This window comes from Hyalella azteca, unplaced genomic scaffold (assembly GCF_000764305.2).
Source record: "Hyalella azteca isolate HAZT.00-mixed unplaced genomic scaffold, Hazt_2.0.2 contig10021, whole genome shotgun sequence".
In the NCBI taxonomy this organism is placed as follows: domain Eukaryota; kingdom Metazoa; phylum Arthropoda; class Malacostraca; order Amphipoda; family Hyalellidae; genus Hyalella; species Hyalella azteca.
The window spans coordinates 552370-573432 of NW_025940074.1; the positions used below are offsets into that span (position 1 = coordinate 552370).

At 37.6% G+C, this 21063-nt stretch overlaps 2 protein-coding genes across 2 annotated transcripts in view; one reads left to right on the forward strand and one right to left on the reverse strand.

Moving 5' to 3' along the window:
• The first annotated feature begins 118 nt into the window (after positions 1–118).
• LOC108674280 (E3 ubiquitin-protein ligase RNF25) lies at positions 119–12639 on the forward strand. The gene is made up of 9 exons (XM_018162222.2): positions 119–350; positions 3845–3916; positions 5011–5142; positions 5579–5684; positions 6025–6158; positions 6469–6592; positions 6872–7063; positions 7710–8082; positions 8279–12639. The coding sequence occupies exons 1-9, from the start codon at positions 325–327 to the stop codon at positions 8662–8664; spliced, it is 1545 nt and encodes a 514-aa protein (XP_018017711.1). The 5' UTR covers positions 119–324; the 3' UTR covers positions 8665–12639.
• Positions 12635–21063, reverse strand: part of LOC108674259 — a 10533-nt gene continuing 2104 nt past the window's right edge. Inside the window, exon 2 of the mRNA XM_018162199.2 lies at positions 12635–15713. Within this exon, the coding sequence (XP_018017688.1) occupies positions 13895–15697 (1803 nt within the window). The 5' untranslated portion in view covers positions 15698–15713 and the 3' untranslated portion in view covers positions 12635–13894. The remainder of the gene's footprint in view (positions 15714–21063) is intronic.

Genomic DNA, 21063 nt, shown 5'->3' on the forward strand with positions numbered 1-21063 from the left:
AAATAATCGGCAAAATACGAACATTTCTATAACCAATGATCGAGTGCCGTTACTTCCGTGAAACTTTTAGGTTGAGTCGAAATCAAACGCACGACGTACCTATTTTTCAGGCAACAGATTCCGCGTTTCAAGAACGTCGAATGTTGAAAGTTGGTATTGAGCGTTCAATCAGGAATAGACTACGGTAGCTTGTTATTGGTTCTTTTTAGGGTTTTTTCTAACTTATAGTTAATGGCATGAAATCTTGGCCAAGATTCATCGTAAAAGGTTCTCTCTTTGAGCTCTGCTATCCAAGACGGGACACTATCAAAATACCGTAAAATCATGATCGCAACTGATTTTGATGATTCGTAAGTCATTTGTTAATTTCTGCTTTCTAAGATCATCTGGAATGCTGCATTGACCTATGCCCATTTTAAAATTTCTATAGCTATGTTTATATCACATTCCATGCAAGTTGACCAATTTATTATTATTTGCTAAAAATTATGTTTTTCTCTCATGACAGTGAGCAGATTCAGCAGAGCAGTGACCCTCTATTATGTAACATGTCTTCTCATTCAACAGTACTACTCAACTTTACTAGAGAGTAGAGGCTCCCTAACTGGAAAATGTGGCGCTGGGCAGAAGACACCCATGAATCTGACAGACTGACACTGACAGAAAAGCTTCTGTCGCCCATTCCCATTGCCTTTTCCTAATTTTTTCACTAAAAATAATGAAAACAGATTTTTTTATTCAGTAATTTCTTGAAATTACCTGTGAAACAATGGTTTTTATCTGCAATCTTAGGTAACTTCTGCCGGACTAGTATGGAATATATCTACTTGGCAAGCCGCGACTGAATTTTTTGAGCCGTGGTTTTATGGATTTGCCAGCCGTGATTCCATTTCTACGAGCCGTGATTCTATTTCACCGAGACTACTGAAATTATATGATATTAGAGCCGCGATATTTCAGACAAAAATAGGACTTTTCCAGACTAGCTGCCGGATAGGGTAAACGCGGTATATTCCGACATCGTAGGTAATTCCGTCACCTCTCCAGCATAGTGAGTCAGTGACAAAGCAGAGAGTTTTTTAGACTCTCCCTCAAGTTTATTTTTGAGTCCTATAAGTAGGCCAGTAAAGTATCATGGATACCAGCATTATCATACTTAAGAAATTGGTTTAAATCTTGAGTTTTGGGAAAATTAAAAATGAACCGATTCCAAAAAAGCTCTGGTTTGCCACTATGCTCTCCAGCTTTTTCTTTATATTAAGCTTTGTTTTAGTTCCATGCGTTCATTGATGGTTGAAATGGTGACGTCATTATGTCGTCATACATTTGCGTGTCGAAATACTGCAAAAACACTAGGTCTTGGGTATCTAGTGGGAAAATATTGAGATCCAAAGAGAGACAATGCATGCCACGTGGTGAGATCATCGAAAAATGTGTCAAATTTGACAGTTGACATGGCCCTACCAAATAGTGAATAACTGTTTTTATAGGAAGAATATTATGGTTTGAGACTTACGTCTCAAACCATAATAATAATATAATAATACGTCTGTGAATATATTAGGAATCCTTTAAGTATACTTGTATTCGCTGATTTAAAGTCGTAAATGAATTAATAGATGATCAAGTTGAGATGTTGGATTTAGACACATGAAAACTAATTCCAACACAACTTGAATTGGACACACACAGATCGTTCAAAGCTTTGTACAAAAATTGAAATTTGCTTAATATTTTTTTATAGTTTTTCATTTCTCGATGCGTCCTTAATGTGTCGGAATATACCGCGTTTACCCTATTTCAAATTAAATCATACCAATATTTTTTTTTTTAAACTTTGATCCAATAGTCTAGGGTAAACTTTAAACTTTTAAACTTTTTTTTTTTAACTTTGATCAATAGTCTCAAACAGGATAATAAGGTATGGGCAGCTAATTGAGACAGTCTTCCTTGGTTTTGTAGATATGTTGTACTTGTACAGGGTGCGCCACAGAAACTTACTTATTTGAAAAAGTTCCCGCGCTCTAAGTTGGGCGGGTAGAGGGGCGAGAGGGGGCGCATCGGGAGGGAGAAGTTCCCAAGTTTGTTTCTATCCTAATTAGTTACCATCATGATCTGGACTACTAGAGAGCAGTGGGCCTTTGCAGTCAAAACCTTCATTTCCAACGGTCGCTCACTTGTTGCTACGCAACGCACCTTCTGCGCTTGCTTTGTAATTCCTCCTCACAAACTCGTTCCTGGCCGTAATTCAATTCTGTCGTGGGTTACTTCATTTTGAGAGTATCATGAGTATGGAAGTGTCGCTAAACCCAGAAATGAACGTCAACGGACCATCAGAACTCCGGAAAATGTTGAAAGAGTGACGCAGGCAGTCATGCGTTCTCCCCGGTGTTCGGCTCGCAAACACGCCGCTGCTATGGGAATTTCTGAAACCACTGTTCGATGAATTCTCCATGAAGACCTTCACTTTCATCCCTATAAATTGGCTGTTCTGCAAGAATTATCTGAACGCTATTTTGTTGCCTGTCAAAATGCATGTGAAATGCTGGTTAACAACCTGCCTGAAGACGCGGTCGTTTTTTTCAGTGACGAGGCTCACTTCCACATTTCTGGCTGTGTCAACAAGCAAAACATGCGTTATTGGTGCAGTGTTAATCCACGAGAGCTTCACCAGAAGCCACTTAACTGCGAGCGAGTTACTGTCTGGTGTGCGATGTCGGTAATGGGAATAATTGGTCCTTATTTTTTTGAAGAAAACGATCGCGCAGTTACCGTTAATGGAGCTCGTTACAGGAACATGATCGAAGAATTTTTTCTTCCAAGACTCGAAGAAATGAACGTTAGGAATGTGTGGTTTCAGCAAGATGGAGCCACAGCACACACAGCACGAGACTCAATGAATTTGCTGCGACAACATTTCCCCGACCGCCTCATCTCTCTCAGAGCCCAGAGGCAATATCCAATGGCCGCCACGCTCTCCAGATTTGGCTCCATGTGATTTCTTTTTATGGGGTTATTTGAAATCCCTGGTTTATGGCGATCGACCATGGACCGTAGATCACCTCAAGAACAACATTCGTGATGCCATTGCCAACATACCGATTGATATGCTGCAAAGAGTGGATGCGAATTTCAAAAATAGACTTCATCAGTGTATGCGCATTGGGGGTCGCCATTAATCAGATGTCATTTTCAAGACTGTATGAAAAAATTGGGAAATAGTATTTTCAAATAAAACAAAAATCAAAACAATATTTGAAGTACTTTTGTTTTTATTGACCTTTCAAATAAGTAAGTTTCTGTGGCGCACCCTGTACCAGCTAAACTAATTAAAATATTGCAAAACTAAAAATAGTGTGGTAAAGTTTAACATTTTTCCTATTCATATAGCATAAAGCAAGTTAAGAAGTCATACATTTACTACATCTAAAAAATCTCTAAAATATTGTGAAGAGTGAAATTTCAGAAAAGTACCTAGTTTAAGGGGAGCATCTGGGTCCTTATGGGCGTCTTCTGTAAAACTTATGGAAATTGCACGGTTTTGTAAGCAATTTAAAAATCTACTGTGAAATGATTGTTTTACAATAATTTTTTTTAATCTTGCTTGGCAGCAGCTGTATTCAGAAGGCCTATGCTTTTGATAAATCGTGGGTTCAGATCAGTCCTTTTGATCCTAACTAATTATATATTCTTTGAGTCTCAGTTAATCTTGCATTGTTCTTTATGATCACTTGTATAGCGAGTAGGCTGCTTTCAGTATAAGCTATTGACAATGGCTTTATAATTATCATATCATGAAGTTGACCAACTTGGTTACTAAGTTGATGCCTGTTCTGTTTTCCAGAGTGACAGAAGAAGTGGTTGCTCTGGAAGCAACACTCATGGAGGATGTGACTGTTCACCGTTCTGATGATGGGTTTGTCTTTTGCATTCAGTTTTCTAATATATCTATTAATTTTTTACTTGATTGTTTTTTGATTGAATTTGAAAATAACTACTATTATTAGTTGAAAGGGCACCACCATTACTTAGTTTTATTTAATTTTACTAACTTGAAAAAGTTAAGGCTACTCCTAGAATCAAGTTGTAAGCCTGAAGGTGACATCAGAATGCTCCTACTTCAGCACCAGCCAGACACCAAACTTAGAGCAGGGACATGAATTTGGTATGTTTGACACTTTATTGATAATGGAGGTACTGGTGGATACTGATGATGCAGAGTAAATATAGAAGCCTAATGAAAAAATGAACCCAGCCAATGGCATGCACTGAATCTATTGTTCATAGTACTGATAGTAGTGAGCCTATAAGATTCTGTAAACAAACTTAACTAGATGCTGCAAATACTTATCCCTAGTTTTTCCTAACAAAATGCTTACAATTCACAAATATTCCAATACAATCTATGTATATCACAAAGAACACTTGTCTCACAACTTACACCAACAGTGAAGTGCAAGGTGCTATACAACAGACTGATTAGAAAATGACTTATCAAATTTTGTGAACAGCAGGATGTTTCTATAGATAAAAATGCTAGTTAAACCAAAAGATAAAACACTAATGAAAAAAAATCAGTACAAATCTAACAGAACAAATATAAGAAATAACTGTTTGAATGATTTAAAAAAATGACAAGGAAATTACAGCACAAAGTATTCTTGATATTTAACTGCTTCAACCTTCTGGCACCTGGTGAAAATTTGTATTGGTTTTGACATAGATCCACTAGTGATTTATTAAATAGTAAATGTGTACTAGTTCTGAAATAAGTTCTCAGATTCTGATTTTATGGCAATCAGCAGCATCTTGTTATTATCTGATTACCATTTTCTGTTGTTAAAACAATTTGTTATTATATACTTACAATATTTGTGGATAAAATTGTTATAGATATATTTTCTGGATTAGTATTTTTGATGAAATACCCCTTATTATTAATCTATGTTAGCAGATTCTTGAAGTTATTTAAGACATAGGTACATTGATTAAATGTGTTGTTTTGCACAGACACATCACTGGTGTGGAAATTTGTGTTGTACCAGCAACAGCGCAGCAAGTATCCCAGCAACATGTCAGGTGCACGCTGGAAGCTACTTTCCCTCCTCGGTACCCTGCTGTTCAGCCAAAAGTCATAATCCGGTGTGTACTCATTGCTTTATTTAACTGTATGTTTTATGGAATACAGGCAAGTGTTGTATAGTTCATTTTTTATGCATTATGCAAGATGAAACAAGGTTTGTATTGATTTGATGCCTATGAAGGTCCAGTCTAATTTGTTCGTTAAGAACTCGTATTAGATAATTGAATTGTAAGAATTCACTCAATTTACTCCCATAAATGAAATCAAAATGAATCCACAGCTGCTGTAGAAGTGGTTATTTGTTATCTATCACCGTTTCTTCCATACTCTGTTTGAACAAATGTTAACTTGAAACAACTTGTTGAAGCAAAGTATTATAAACTGTATTGGATTCTTAACAAGAGGCTAAGATTTAGGTCTTATTTTCTGTCCAATGAAATGTATTTATTGACATTGATGTGTTAGCTTCTCACATGAAATTTATTTATATTTCAGCAATCCTCGTGGCATAGATGAAAATGTGTTGCTGAAGGTGGAGAGGGAGATGATGGCAAAATGTCAAGAGCTTGAAGGCAGTCCTGTCATCTATGAGCTTGTTGAGGTACCTCCCATTTAATGTCTTTCTTTTTTCAGATCATTTTCATATGATGTAATCCGAAATTCATAATAATGTTTATTCTTGCCAAGAACTTGTTGAACTAATTGTTGAGATCAATATTATTTAAGAAATTCTTTGGTGCTACAGTTGAACCATCTTGCTCTAAATTTTGATGACTGCAACATCATTAATTTAATCTAATAATCAAATATAGATAATTTGGTATTGTTCATCCTCAGTGTGTAGATATACGCTGGGATTAGAATGTAGATAGAAATGAATTGACAATTTTAAAATTTTTCATTGTCTTTTAAACAGAAAATTCTATTTTGTTGTTTTGCAGCTTATACGTGAAAACCTGACAGAAAACAATACTCCAAGCTGTCCCTGCACCATATGCCTGTATCACTTTCATCCAAGTGATCACTTCACCAAGACTCAATGCTTTCATTACTTCCATAAGCACTGCATGGGACGGTGAGTCATAGATGCCTTAAATACTTACTTATCTATCAAAGGCAAAATTTCTTATGAAATATTGATAAATCAAATGGATCCATTGCTTCTTTAGTCTAGCTAGTATCTAATGCATCAAAAAATGATTTTTAGGAAAGAAGTCTTCTGTTCAAAAGGAAGCGCGTCAGCCAATAAATTCTATAGAATATATTCTCTTTTGGTTCAAATGAAAGGAATTAATTGTTTATTTATAATACCAGTTCTTTACATTGTTTAAATTCAAATCAGAACCATGAGCTTTCAATAAGACTTACCAAGGGAAATATTGCAGGTACATCAAGAATTGTGAGCTGACATATGCTGCCAGTGTAGCTGAGCAGCAGCTGGCTCCTTGGCAGGCACAACCACAGCTTCAGCTCATCTGTCCAGTCTGCAGGGAACCTATTACTTTAGAGGTGAGTCATTCTTATCTTTAATTTCTGTAAATGAACATGAATTAGTTATTGAGTCCCTTTTATTTTTGGCAATTTAAGCATTGTTACTCCTTCATATTGATTGCAAAGTTGCTTGATATGTTTGATATTGATAAGTTGATTGATCATATTGACTGATAAGTTTTTATGTAGTACGATTGCAATTGCTATATTTATTTCAACCTCAGAGTGTACCGTATCCTTACAGAGGAAATTATATCTCTGTCATGAAGATATAATTATTTAACAATTCATGAGCAGGAAAGTGCTGAGAGCCTCATGTCAATGCCGGGCCCCGTGGAGGAAGAAGGGGAGGAGCTGTGGAGTCCTGACGCTCCTGAGGTGCAAGCTCTGCAGCAGTCGATGGCGAAGCTGTTCCTGCAGCAGCAGCAGCGAGGCGGCATCATCGACCTCGAGCAAGAGAAGAACAAATACTTCGTGTCTCTCATTGCGGTGAGCAGCACTCAAGGTCTCGATGAAAATTTGTATTTCTCAGGGCACTCCTGATGCTTGATGTTCAATTAGTCCGTAAATATTGTAATAATATTACCTGATCTATATAATTTATAAAAAATTAATTATGGCATTGTGAAGTTTTAGACAATTTAGCTAAGCTTTACTATACCATTTATACCAAACCTGTGCTCGCTGCCAAAATGTATGGGAGCCGTCATTTATGTGTAGAAATGGTTTTCAAATGATCAATTTGTTTCGTACTCTGGTATAGATGAATGAATATGAATTAACAGTATTTAGTTTCCAGAACAACTCACTTCATATGAACTTTCATATCATAAAAGTTGTTTAAGCAAATATTTTTTTAATCGGATATCGTGTTAATATATTTCAGTGTACAAATAGGTTAAATTTTTGTGTGAATTGAATAGTGGTCAGATTTTGTTTTTCACGAGTTTTGAGACTTTCGATTTCCACTGTTGTGGTCTATTTTTTATTTTATTTCTCTTTTGTTGTCCTTTAAAGCTATTTTCCTCATCAATTGTTTGATGTAGGTATGTTTTTCATCAAAATAAAATGTGAAAATACTTCAGTAGAGGCTTTGAGCAACACTTTTGATTCTAATGCTAAGTTTTTGCTATAGAATGAACCTCATATCGAACAAGACTCAGCTCAAGTTTCTGGTGTTGACGAGTCTCTTGGTCACGAAAAGAAAGACCTTACGCCCCCCCGTGAGGCCGCCACTGAAGCTCCCGTTGTTGAGGAGATCCGTGATGGTCGAAACATCAACTTTCCCGCGGGAGAAAGCGATGGTGTTGACACCGGTAAAAGTGATCGCGGTAGTGGAAGCCGCGGCCGAGATCGCGCCTTGCACGGCGATGTCCGTGGACGAGATCGTGGATCCTCGCGTAGTGGGCGTCCATGTTATGGGTCGCGCGGTCGAGGTGCCGCTGATGGTTCCCTGGTGTATGACGGATACGGCAGGGGACGGCGAGTTGGGTCTGACCATCGTCAAGGTATGTGAAACTTGGATAAGTGTGTGATGTATAAATGTTAACAGTAAGGTGCGTTTCTTTGCTGGCAGGGAATCTCAAGTATAAAGTATCTTAAAACAGATACTTTTGCCTGGCATGATTTTTTTTTAAATTGGTTGGCGTGATATCTTGAATTCGCATTTCTTCATTCCATGTAACAGTAAAAATTTTTGTGCAGGTTATCATGCCCGGGGAAGTCAGAATAACTCTGATGCAGGCTGCGGACGCAGAAACACTGATGTCGGTAGCACACGTTATTCACGACCGTGGGAGGAGCAGCACGATCAGAGTAGTTACTCTAGACGCAAAGATGACGATGAGCTCAATCGCAGACATGGCCCCCGTATGTTTCGGGGTGGCTATGGTGTACCACAGTCAGGATATACTTATAACAGCCGTTATACCCACAGCAACCACCAGCACGGCTCCAATGGCTCAGGCCAGCACTTTTATGCTCGTGGCTGCGGCAGGAATCGTGGCCGGACAGAACGACCGAGTGGCCGCCAGCTGCATGCAGATGCTGAAGCCAATGATTGCTCCTCCGCTTCAAGCTCTCAGAGTTGACGACGGTCCTGTGCAGGGCGATGCTCACCCTGTCCTCTTCTTTTCCTATCTCCAAAAAATACTCGACTTTCATTCAATTCTAGCTTTTCTATCTATGGCTTCATTGCTTTAACTTGTTGGATTTGTTGTTTTTTTGCTGCTAAATCGAAAGTTCACGTCATGGTGTGTGGCTTTGAAAGCCCTAGTTATGTCTGGATGATGTATTTATTTTTCTTGATGTATATGTGCACACAAACTATGCTACGGGATTACCAGTCAGGGTTTGAAAACTCGGTTGACAACCATCAGATATCTGTTTGTGTCTGTTCTGGCTGTCGTAAATCCTTGAACCTACTCATGTATCTACCTCATTTGACTCTGCCCGTTGTATTTATTGTTATTATCTTCTGCTTTCTTGCATTTAACTTTCACCCCTTTTCTGTCGTTGGAATGATTCTCTTACTTGGTTGGTTTGAAAATATACTGCTTTGGAAAATTTATTTAAGTCAGTTGGTGTTCACTGTGCATATGAAAAATTCCGATTGTTTTGTTACCCTTTCCAGTACATTTCTCAAATGCTTGTTTGTAACACGGACGAAGTCTGCTCTGGAGTATTTATCACGCATAATGGATTTGTGTTCAAATTTCAAATTTTCCATTTTACAATCTTACACGAGCAGGTGGACTGGTTATTTGTCATGCGTGGAAATTTTCACGATTTCGTTCGCCTTCTTGCATTTCTTGAATATTAAACGTTTGAGAAAGTCACCAGTGAACCACACTGAAACTACACTTTATTGCTGTCCACCTATTAAAATTGTTCCTAATTTATTAGAACCATATAAATTGAAGCCAGATTTTACTACACATTCCATATCAATCGGAGCTTTCTTTCCAAAACTCTATTCTTTTGTTAATCTTGCACTGAAGAGCCGCAACTGGATGAAGTTTCTCTAGCAGTCTCCTCATTATAGAACAATATATATATCAACTGTTTAAATGCTCATCAAACGTTGAAATTATTTGCTTTACTCTTGGTGTCTTCACCCGTCGGAATCCTCAATGGGGTTCAGTATTAAGAAACATGCAGTCCTTGTTTCTGTACCTGCATTACAATCCTCGCTTGTCTTCAATTGTACTCACAATACTAGTAGAGCTGTTGCCAAATGTAGGGTACGATTTTACGTAGAGTATTTTTATTGTGTTTGACTATATGTATTGATATTTTATGATTAGGCTGAAATTGCTTTTTAATGTATGTTTTGGTAAAGACCTGAGAGAAACTCTTATTAATAATTTTCTCATTGTTGTTCTCATTATTGCAAACTAGATTTTAATTTGGACTTGAAAAGTTCAAAGATTGTCGTTTTAGTGGACATTCGATTTCATTGGTACGACGCTTTGAACAATAATTATTTACTGTCAATTGAAAGAAGGTTTCGTCACGCTTAATATTGAGATGACAAATTCAAACCAGTGCACAACTTTTGGAGACTTTTTTGTAATCAATGTTTTTCACGTAGATTACATGACAGATCTGTGTTGGCGTAACTACTTGGTGCAATCTTGAAGTTCACTTATGATTTTGGGACCATACGCTCCTTCATACAACGACCGTGTAAGACTTGCACATCCACTAGTGATTTAAAAATCCAACTTTAAAACAATCTTTTAAATTTTTGTCATGAATGGCGAGTCGAAAAAAAAACAATCGACTTGTAAATGCAAATTGTCAATAGCGTAAAAATCGAGCTAATGAGGACCAGCACCAAACTGAAAAATCATGACCGTCCGCTACCAGAAGAAGATGTACATCGGTTACAAGCCACATGATCCAGTCCTGCAGTCAAAATAGATGAAACCTTCATTGTCAAGTACGAATTTCCAACTGTTATTTTACAAACTAAAAGATTCACTTGGCTCATTTTTAGATATTATTTGAAATTCTGTTTACTCCAAAGATATCCCTGTAACTTATTTAAAATGACTGTGGTTCGTTGTATTTCAGGTAGCCCTTGTATTTGTCTTAGTTTAGCAATGAGCCGTCAAACGTCTAGTCATTCGAGGCTGCTTAGCACCTAACTTTGGGTGACGTAGGTACTTTAAGCATTGCTTTAGCAGAGGCCAAATTAGTTGTTAGCTTTTTAGCCGCTTGTGTATTGCATGGCAGTTCTCGTCGTTTGTGTTAAGCTTGTAGTGGGCCAGCAGGTTCCTAGTATATAGAGGGCCTACCTGTGGACGGTCTATGAAAAGGAGATAAACTATTTGTAGAGTTTTAAAGGCAGCTTCTGTTGTAGTTTTATTACATGCGTTTTTCTCGAACTATCCAGACGTTATGACAGATTTTATCAATAGTGATGTCCATGTTGATTCAGTTGTAAATTTGGCGCCGTAATCATCATCTAAATTCCTTAAAAAAAACTGTTGAATGATTATTTGTTGATCTTTTTGAGGTTTTTAATCAACTTGATGCTTCAAGAATCTTTCTTTTAGTAACGCATTTCATGCTACTTGAAGTCATGCTAGAATATATCCTTTTGAACTCTGTTTCCTTCGGTATTTAAAGTGACTGATAAATGCACCCTTCCCTTTGCTAGCTAATTATTAGAGCGGTGAATCGAATCGTGTTGGCTGTAGACGTGCATGAATCTCATTAATTTTTCCTTGACAATTCTGTTTCCTCGCTGATCTTTGTTGCTTATGACTCTTAAATAGCTCGCTGTGTTGTTCGCTTATCTTCACATGAGGAGTTCTTCATAGAGTCCGCCTCTCAATGCTGTTACTGAATCTTGGCGTCTGCGCGCTTTGCTTGTGTGGGAGTTTTGGTATATTCAGTTTGTCACTTTGAAAAGTGTAGTAAACGTATATAGAACGGGGCAAACGAATCTAAGATATAATTTAAATTTAAATAACTCGTTTATGTTATGTGTCTGATGTGAATATGAAATTTCTATCCAGGAAACTTTAATTGGTATATCTTGGATATAAGTTGAGCTTCTGACGACCCTTGTCTAATCAACTCACCAGAAATATCAGTCTTATTTTAATGCTCTGTCTTAAAGGGGTATTGAGAACCGCTAGGTATCGGACAGTCTTGACGACATACTACTGAGTTCTTAACGAATTAGGCTGAACTTTACTCCATTGGTAAATGAGATGACAATCTGAAAATTTTCATGATTTTCCACCGGTTTGTTTACAACTGTAACGAAAAAAATATTTACTTTACTTTGCATTGAAAGAGTAATGACGAGATTTTCAAGCAACTCAGAATATTGATGTTCATGAATTGTGCGACTTCTTCTTTTTTTGAAATGACAACGGGTTATACTTTTAATTCTCTACTGGATGGTCTAGTCTGTATTTCTTGATCGACCTCCTTATAGATATTACCCGCCAACAATCATTTATGAACGAGCATGCTTGCATGTGGAGGAAAAATCCCGTATAGTAACAGGCGCTGTGGCCAGAATGAGGGGAGGCACAGGTCGTAAATTTCTGAGTTGTTAAACTCGACGGCTCATGTGGTTAGGACTCTCAACGAGAAGCGAGGAAATGAGTGTGAAACGTCGTAATTTATTTACTATGTAATACCGCTTTAGACATTTTCCATCCCTTGATCAGAGATCTTATTTCTTTCTGGTTTGTCCCGTTGGACGAGTGGATGTGTAGTTTTGAAGCGACCGTAAACAATTTTATCGATAGCAAAGGCTATGCCGTTTTTAATTGGACGTAGAAAAATGTAATCCGAGTTTGGTGATCTTCCTGACTAATGTTAATTATTTATGCAATATTGTCTTGTCTAAAGCAAGACGTCGATCTTCAGACTCGTGGGGGATACGTTTTTGTCCAGTTTTCCTTCCCTCGTTTAGTACTCCTCGCTTGAAACGCTAGGCTACGTGTAGCGCCCACGTTCGGTGGCACTGTAGTGTAGCGTGCTGAACTTGTCATTCCGTTAAGTCTTTGATCGGGGTTTAAATGATGCACAATAACATAGCCTAAATTTATTTTCCTTTGCACAGTAACATCTGTTGTATGCGAACGGCAGCGCAGTTCATCAGCGTCTTGGACGTCACCAATCGCACTCTAATGATGACTTACATTTATCGGCTTAAGTCCTCAAAAAATGAGGGCTTGACGTAAGTTGCACTAACAAATCGGACTTGCCAGGGCAGAAGCGAGTTACAACTACAGTAGGTTCTGTGACACGAGCAGCCGAAAAAAATATACTTACTTCGTAACCGAATAGGGTAATAATAATGATTCGTTCCATTTGCAGAGAATTGTGCGCGAGCGTCGAATTAAAAAAAAAATACAACAAACGGATAATTCGAGAGCAAGCCTAACAATGAATTACAAACAAAATTATGAAAAAGTGAATCTTGGCACTGATCAATTGCAAGTTTACTGATTATTCAAGACCATACAAAATTAACAACAATCCAAGATAATGAAAAGAGACCATGTCAGGATTAGTGAACGTATTTCAAGCGTGAGAGCAAATTACGTTAGGTGCAGCTACTCTACAGCCAATAAAGAATTTTGTCGAGGCTGCAGCAAGCTCCACGAGCATCACCAGAAAAAGGATTGAAACGTTCCTAAGCGGATGCCAAACCGACAGCATTCACAAAATGTACAGAGAAATTAAGACTGAACATAAAACCCACAACTTTACACCTTATTTAGTATTGAAACCTACGTTTTGAGGAAACGATCTTTAAGGATACAGTTAATAAATAACAAGAGAGTGAGAAGAATACTTAACAAAGTCTCTGTCAAAAAGATGAGACATTTCTGGTAAATTCTTATACACCAGGGACACCGACTGCAGACTCATCCAAGGACGCAGAAAGAAACAATTAGGCCTAAGAATTAGTACACGTTCACTACGTTAGTAATCACGCTCACTCCGTTAGAGAACATTCAAATTATACTGATAGATGAAATTAAAACAATAATAATGTCACTAGGATGTTTTGAAAATGTGTCAGGTCCTAAATGTGTGCGCAATGAGTCCCTCAAATTAGAATCTGGAAATCAAGTTAAGATCTGAATGGTAGCATCGTAATCAAAACTAAACAATAATTAACATAAAATGAGATTATTTCCTGGAGCGATGTAAACCGGGATTGCAATGACGAGAATTAGAAGTAAAAATGATTGTATCTACAGTCCAGTTTATGCATCTGAATTACGACTTAAATACTAGTGAAAACCATGAAAATATGACGCACAGGAGCCTTCGTGTAGTTCAAAGAGACAGACGGCCAAAAACGCCGCCCTTTGCCACGTGTTTCTCTTCGCTTATAACCTCCCCCGTTTTCTTGTTCACACGCACGATCTTCTTGTAGAGCATTCGTTTAGGGTTCGCCGGTGTACTGACCTTATTAGGTAAAGCTGGTAAATAATCATCAATATCATCGTCATCAGCGGACTCCGAGTCCACGTCCATCTTCGACACAGATGCTTGCACTACTCGAGGCCTTATATTTTTTTTGAGTACATTAAGGGAGTTACGACCTGAAGACGACTCTACGACGCTACTACTGCGGCTACTGCTGTTGCTGGTGACACTTCGTACTCTGTGATTCTTTTCTGATGCCATCTCGCTGGAATCTGAATCATCTGAGACGTAAATACTCTCCTTTTTCTTAAGAGGAACGTCTTGGGAAACTTGTATTCTCAAGGGCTCCAGAAGCTGTTTCTTGGGTGCATTGGCCCGTGCTTTGCTATTCATCTTGGCAGGTAAATCACGAGCTTTCGTTAATTTCGGGACTCGGTCCATATGAGCCGACGTAGGTATCTTGCACCTCACTGAGACCATACCCTCAGGGGAAGCTGGTGGGCTGTCCACTCTCTTTGTGTGCTTCATTACCGATGCATATCGAGCAGCTGTTGTTGCTTTACGTTTCGGAAATCGCTCATAATCGTCAATATCATCACTATCGTCTGAATAACCTTTAGAGACTGACACTTTTAAGGACTTCGATAAACGATCACTGTGCATTCTAGAAGGTGCAGCAATTTGCTTCATGTGCATTCTAGGAGGAGCTGCAACTTGATCCATGTACATTTTAGATGACCCTGGCCTCCTTGGAACTTTTTCCTCTTCACTACTTACGTCACTCTCAGATCTGTGCAAATAATTATTATCATAAGCCACATTACGCACAGGTTTAAGGACTTTCCTTATTTGTGGGAGACTGTCAGTGCTTCGAGATTTGGGCAGGACTTTCGCGCCTGTAGTGCTGCCAACTTCATCCTCGCGTGAACGCTTGAAACTTGGAGCTTTCAACATCGTTTTAACGTGCACCCTTTGTGCAGCTTCTTCTCTCTCTTTGGCGAAAATTCCAGCACTTTTGAAGGTAGTAGGCTGCAAAAGAACAGCCGCCTGAACACCAAGTCTCGATTTGATGGCAGCACCGGGATGAGTTGAGGTTGTGGTGTCTGCATTGGTGATCTTCCTTTTAGCTATGACGCGAGCACGTTCATTGCCGTCCTTTGTAGAGTATTTGAGCACACCTTGATACTCAAGGGAAGGGAGCTCTATGCCATGCATCGAACTCTCCAGAGACCCATCGCTCGTTGTACTAGACACGCTATTGTCGCCAAGCCTCTCGAATACAGAGCTTCTTTTCGTGATACTTCCATTGACAGCTCCTAGGCGACCCGAGAACGCAGCAGGTGGTGAATGGCAAGATTTTTCCTTGCGAACATAATGATCGAGCATCCTGGATGCTGGTGTATTCTGCTTGCTCATTGCCGGAACTGCTACGGCATTTTTTGCAGATGACGCGCTGGTGAGCCTTGAGACGCTATGGTCAGCCAAAGCGCGGACTCGGGCTGCAGTCTTGGCATGCTTCAAGATGGCAATAACATCGCCCATGACAGTGATGCCCATGTCCCTTAGACAGTCACGGTTGAGGTCGAGGAGCATGTGCTGCTTGATGCGGTTGTCGGTGAAAAGCAGGGCATAGTTGGTGGCGTCACTGGCAGGAATACCAGCCTCTGTGAAGAACTTGATCCAAGTCGATGTTTCACTGATGGAGGACATCTCAACAGATCACAACCTGCAAGAGAAATGTACAAGAATCAAGCCAAAAAATTACCACTTGTACACAATAACTTATGAAACAATAACTTTTACAACATACATAACCAAGAGCATAGAATAATAATAAAAAAATTGGTTTTTATTTTGGTTAAATGCTCACTAGAAGAAAAAGAATTTAAACACCTATCAACTCAAGTTGACCCTTCACAAAATTATTATATATATGTACCGGTAGTTATAAAATTTTACTGTGGGCTATTATATTTTATGGAGGATGCCTCATTTCATGGTTATAACTCAACTAAGCACTATTAAAACAGGAATTAACTAATTTGGTTTTAATAGCGCGTGGTTTTTCAAATATTTTTTAGTGATGCAACATTTAAATTATATACTAGATCAATATTTGATATTGAAGGTTACTCAACTGTACAGCATTTATATATATACCTTCTCTAAAAAATCAAAGAATGTTTCAAAACTCATATCTTATGGCAACAAACCAATTCCCTCAAATGGGGCAAAAAAAAGTTTTTTCAACAAATAGAGATTAAAAATATATTTAAATAAGGAAATACTTAATTGGAAATAATTATTTGTGAGAAAAACCTTTAAAATATTCAGAAAAATTCCCAGTACCTTCCAATACCAACATCTTTCCAAATGTGTAAGTTTTGAGGTGCAAAGTGTTTCCCCTTACAATTGAAATTGTTGGTTTATTAATACTACTGATATGCATGACATATTCAAACACAAATCTAGTAGCAAGCAGGGTTAAATTCTAGTATTGGTGGTATATTTTAACATCTTGTGCAGGTAATAAGAGACTGGCGGGGTAAATCGGGACAGTCATTCCACATTTCATAGATATGTTGTAGCAGCAAAACTAATAAAAAAATATAACTCAGTAGTCAGTACTCACTGCAGTGAGTGACAGAGTGCATTTTCTTGTTGACAAAAACAGAAAGTCACGGACAGACAGACAGACGGACGGACGGGCAGACAGACGGACGGACGGACGGACAGACAGACGGACATGGCGAGCACAATAGTGCATTTTCCCATAAATGAGAAAATGCGCTAAAAACATTGCAAGAACTAAAAATAATGGCATAAAGTTCAAAATTTTTGCTATCTGTGTAGCATAAAGCAAGTTAAGAAATCATATTTACTACCTCTAAAAAATTCCTGAAAAAAGTGTGAAAAGTGAGATTTTGGAGAAGTATCTCTGCTAAGGTCTGCAGCAAAAATATTTGCCGTATTAAAAAATCTTACTTGAATAAAATGTGCACAAAGGTGTTGGCAAAGAAAACTGGCAGCCATTTCTGCACAAAGTTCTAATAAGAGACATCCCTAAAACACATTTACAGTAGAACCTTGGTTAGCAAAGGCTCCAGTCAACAAAAAAATCAGTCAACAACAAAGAATTGTGATTACAGTAACCTCTCTCAGAGTAAATAATTTCACTCAACAAGAAATTAGTGCATCATTGTTCATCATAAAATTGTGCATAGAATATCATAGATAGAATTGTGCACCAGGCAACATAGAGTGAAAAATAATTAACCTAAACTATGATTCATTTCTCCAAAAAATATGATAGTTTTCACTAAAATATTCTTTTCTGTTACAGGTATGTTCTTTACGATCTTTTTTGTTATAGTGAATTCACTTGACCCATAAAAATGGTGTGAAATTACAAGCTATCCTGTAAGCTTACAGATATACAGAAGAAATGCTATAAGGCTGCTGATATGAAGCTTGCAGTGGACAAGGTCATTGTCAAATGTCAATGATCAATGGCATGTCCATGGATACAGTAATCTCATATCAATAATATGGTAATGTATACTGTATGGATGTGGCAATTTCATATCACTAAAGGAAAAACAAGTAAAAATCACAGGAAATGTCATTTATTCTACATCTACATCATCTACAAAGGAAGAGAAGGACTTCAGAGTACTGTTAGTATGTAATGGATAAGTACACTCTGCTCTGTATGCTTCAAACATTTCAAGATCAAGTTTTATTTCAAGTGTCCCTAATTACCCTGTTCCCAGGGTTAATTATGGATGCTTTTATTTGCATCTGGCACCCCACACATAGCATATGGAATTTTTTCAGAGATGCCATACAATAGCCCTCACACAGGCCTTTAAAATGAGCCCAAACTATTTCATGAAATGCTTCATGGTAAGAAGTTATTAACAAAAAATGCTCAAAACTGTCCCTTATCACCCTGTTTGACGGTATAACTACGCATCAACATTGAATTAAGACTCCATGATAATGGCACCTTGTACTAAATTTACCAAAATGTACTAAACTACTTAATATTAACTGCACTCATTGATCAACACATCTGCTTCCTATTGGAATTCATTTGAAAAATAGTGTCAACATTTCTATTGTGTAAATTGCTTGTGATAATAAATCAATAGTTGCTTTGTTAGCTGATGGTCTTTAATTATTCCCAGGGAAAAAGAATTTATACTATTATTGTCTTTCCTGTCAATAATCATTCAACCTTACAAAATGCAAAACACATTAGGTTATGAAATTAGCTTTACTTGAAAAGCTACATAATTGAGCAATAATTTTCATCGAGTGTAATCATAATGTAAAATTAGAAATGTATTTTCCAGGAGCTGCTCCATTTTTCAAAACCACTTGTATGAAATTTAACTTTCAAGAATTTATTAATATTATTCATTAATGCCAGATTTTGAATGAAATGTTAACTCATGAATTTTGCAGGCCATGAAACCAATATGTTTGCATGATTGCATCAGTTCTAAATACCTATCAAAGTATCACCCATATGGGCTAGGGTAAACGCGGTATATTCCGACATTGTGGGTAATTCCGACACCTCTCTAGTTTTTCCTTTACATTAAGCTTTGTTTTAGTTCCATGCGTTTGTTGATGGTTGAAATAGTGACGTCATACATTTGCGCGTCAAACTACAGCCAAAACACTAGGTCTTGGCCATCTAGTGGGAAAATGTTGAGATCCAAAGAGAGACAGTGCATGCCACCCATGAGATCATCGAAAAAAATGTGTCAAAGTTGACAGTTGACCTTGCTCTACAAATAGTGATAAACTGTTTGTGTAGAAAGAATATTATGGTTTGAGACTTTAAAATACGTCTGTGAATATATTATGAATCCTTTAAGTATACTTGTATTTGCTGATTTCAAGTGGTAAATAAATTAATTGATGATTAAGTTGAGAAATGGATTTAGACACATAAAAACTAATTCCGACAGAACTTGAATTGGACACACTCACACACACAGTTCGTTCTAAGCTGTGTGCAAAAATTAAAATTTTCTTAATTAAAAGCTTAATAACTGGTAATTAAAAGCCCAATTAAGTAGTGCTCAATATTCAATAGTGTTCTATTTCAAAGCCATCATATTCCAATACAGCTTACACAGCGATCGGAATTCGAACACGTGGATGTTGGAATTATGTATTAGTACAATTTGAAGCGCAGTTGGAATACGTCTCACCACGTGCCAAATATAGTCACACACAGTGTCGGAATATAGGGATTTGGTAGGTTTGCATTCTAAAGGCTTTTAAATAAATATGGCAACATTTTGTGACGTTTCATTGTTGCTGGTGGGTTGTGCGGTGTTTTGAGAGTCACCTAAAGCAAACAGAACTCGAGTAAAGCCTACATTTTTTTTTTAGTTTTTCATTTCTTGATGCCTCCTTAATGTGTCGGAATATACCGCGTTACACGTTTACCCTAATAGAGGAAATTGAAAATTTGGTTGGGTTAGGGTAAACACGGTATATTCCGACACATTAAGGATGCATCGAGAAATGAAAAACTATAAAAAAACGTATGCGTTACATAAGTTCTGTTGCCTTCACATGACTCTCAAAACACTTCACTACGCATCAGCAACGATGAAACGTCACAAAATGTTGCCATATTTATTAAAAAGCCTTTAGAATGGAAACCTACCAAATCCCTATATTATGTCACAGTGTGTGGCAATATTCGACATGTGGTGAGTCGTATTGCGTCAGCACTTCAAATTTAACTGATATGTAATGCCGACATCAACGTATTCGAATTCCGTTCGCTGTGTGAGCTGTATTGGGATACAACACGGCTTTGAATTAGAACACTAACGAATATTGAACACTACTTAATTACGTTTTAATTAACAGCTATTAGGCTTTTAATTAAGCAAATTTCAATTTTTGTACAAAGCTTTGAACGATCTGTGTGTGTCCAATTCAAGTTGTGTCGGAATTAGTTTTCATGTGTCTAAATCCAACATCTCAACTTAATCATCTATTAATTTATTTACGACTTGAAATCAGCGAATACAAGTATACTTAAAGGATTCCTAATATATTCACAGACGTATTTAAAAGTCTCAAACCATAATATTCTTCCTATAAAAACAGTTATTCACTATTTGGTAGAGCCATGTCAACTGTCAAATTTGACACATTTTTCGATGATCTCACCACGTGGCATGCATTGTCTCTCTTTGGATCTCAATATTTTCCCACTAGATGGCCAAGACCTATCTCTTATACACATCTAGATGTGTATAAGAGACAGGTGTTTTGAGAGTCATGTGAAGGCAACAGAACTTACGTAATGCATATTTTTTTTTTATAGTTTTTCATTTCTCGATGCGTCCTTAAAGTGTCGGAATATACCGCGTTTACCCTACCCTACATAGCACAAGAATTGAATCACCAGTTTTACTGAAAATACATCAACAACACAGCAAAATCAAGTATATAACATTATTATTTCATCCATGAATTCATATATAAATTAAAATTAACCATTGATCAATGATCATTGCCAGATCAATTGATTGATCCCATCCTAACTACCATATATGACTTACATTTATTAGGTTAGCATAATTTGTACTGTACAAATTTAAACAAATCATAAGAGGATCAATAAAATGCTTAATAATATTGGCATAGCATGATAGCCATAGGGTGATACTGTGATAGGGATAGGAATCATAGCAGGGGTGGAATACATCTACTTTTAACGGAAATTTCGCGGCCCGAGATCTCCCATTTATATGTAAGTTTGAAATCTCGCGGCTCGGAAGTCAGGTAAAATATATTGATTTAGAAATGTCGCGGCTCCGAAATGGGTCACGTGACGTGTGATGGAAGGGCAAGCCAGCGGTTGGCAGTTGTCGGCAGCAAAACGATAAAGAATAGTGCACCGGCCGATGTATCACTGTATCATTTGAGCTCATGTTGTTGCCACGTGCGGTTGTGCAGTGATAACTCCTAATCCCGTTTCCACAACAACTAGGCTTGGCGCCGGTCTGCGATGCATGGTGGCTTGATACCTGTAA

What these genes read in the sequence shown, in the direction of transcription:
- LOC108674280 (XM_018162222.2), top strand. Translation starts at nt 325, where the DNA reads ATGATCGCAACTGATTTTGATGATTC. An exon ending in GTTCACCGTTCTGATGATGG is followed by an intron (nt 3,917 to 5,010) that starts GTTTGTCTTTTG and finishes TGTTTTGCACAG; the next exon opens with ACACATCACTGGTGTGGAAA. An exon ending in ACTTCGTGTCTCTCATTGCG is followed by an intron (nt 7,064 to 7,709) that starts GTGAGCAGCACT and finishes TTTTTGCTATAG; the next exon opens with AATGAACCTCATATCGAACA.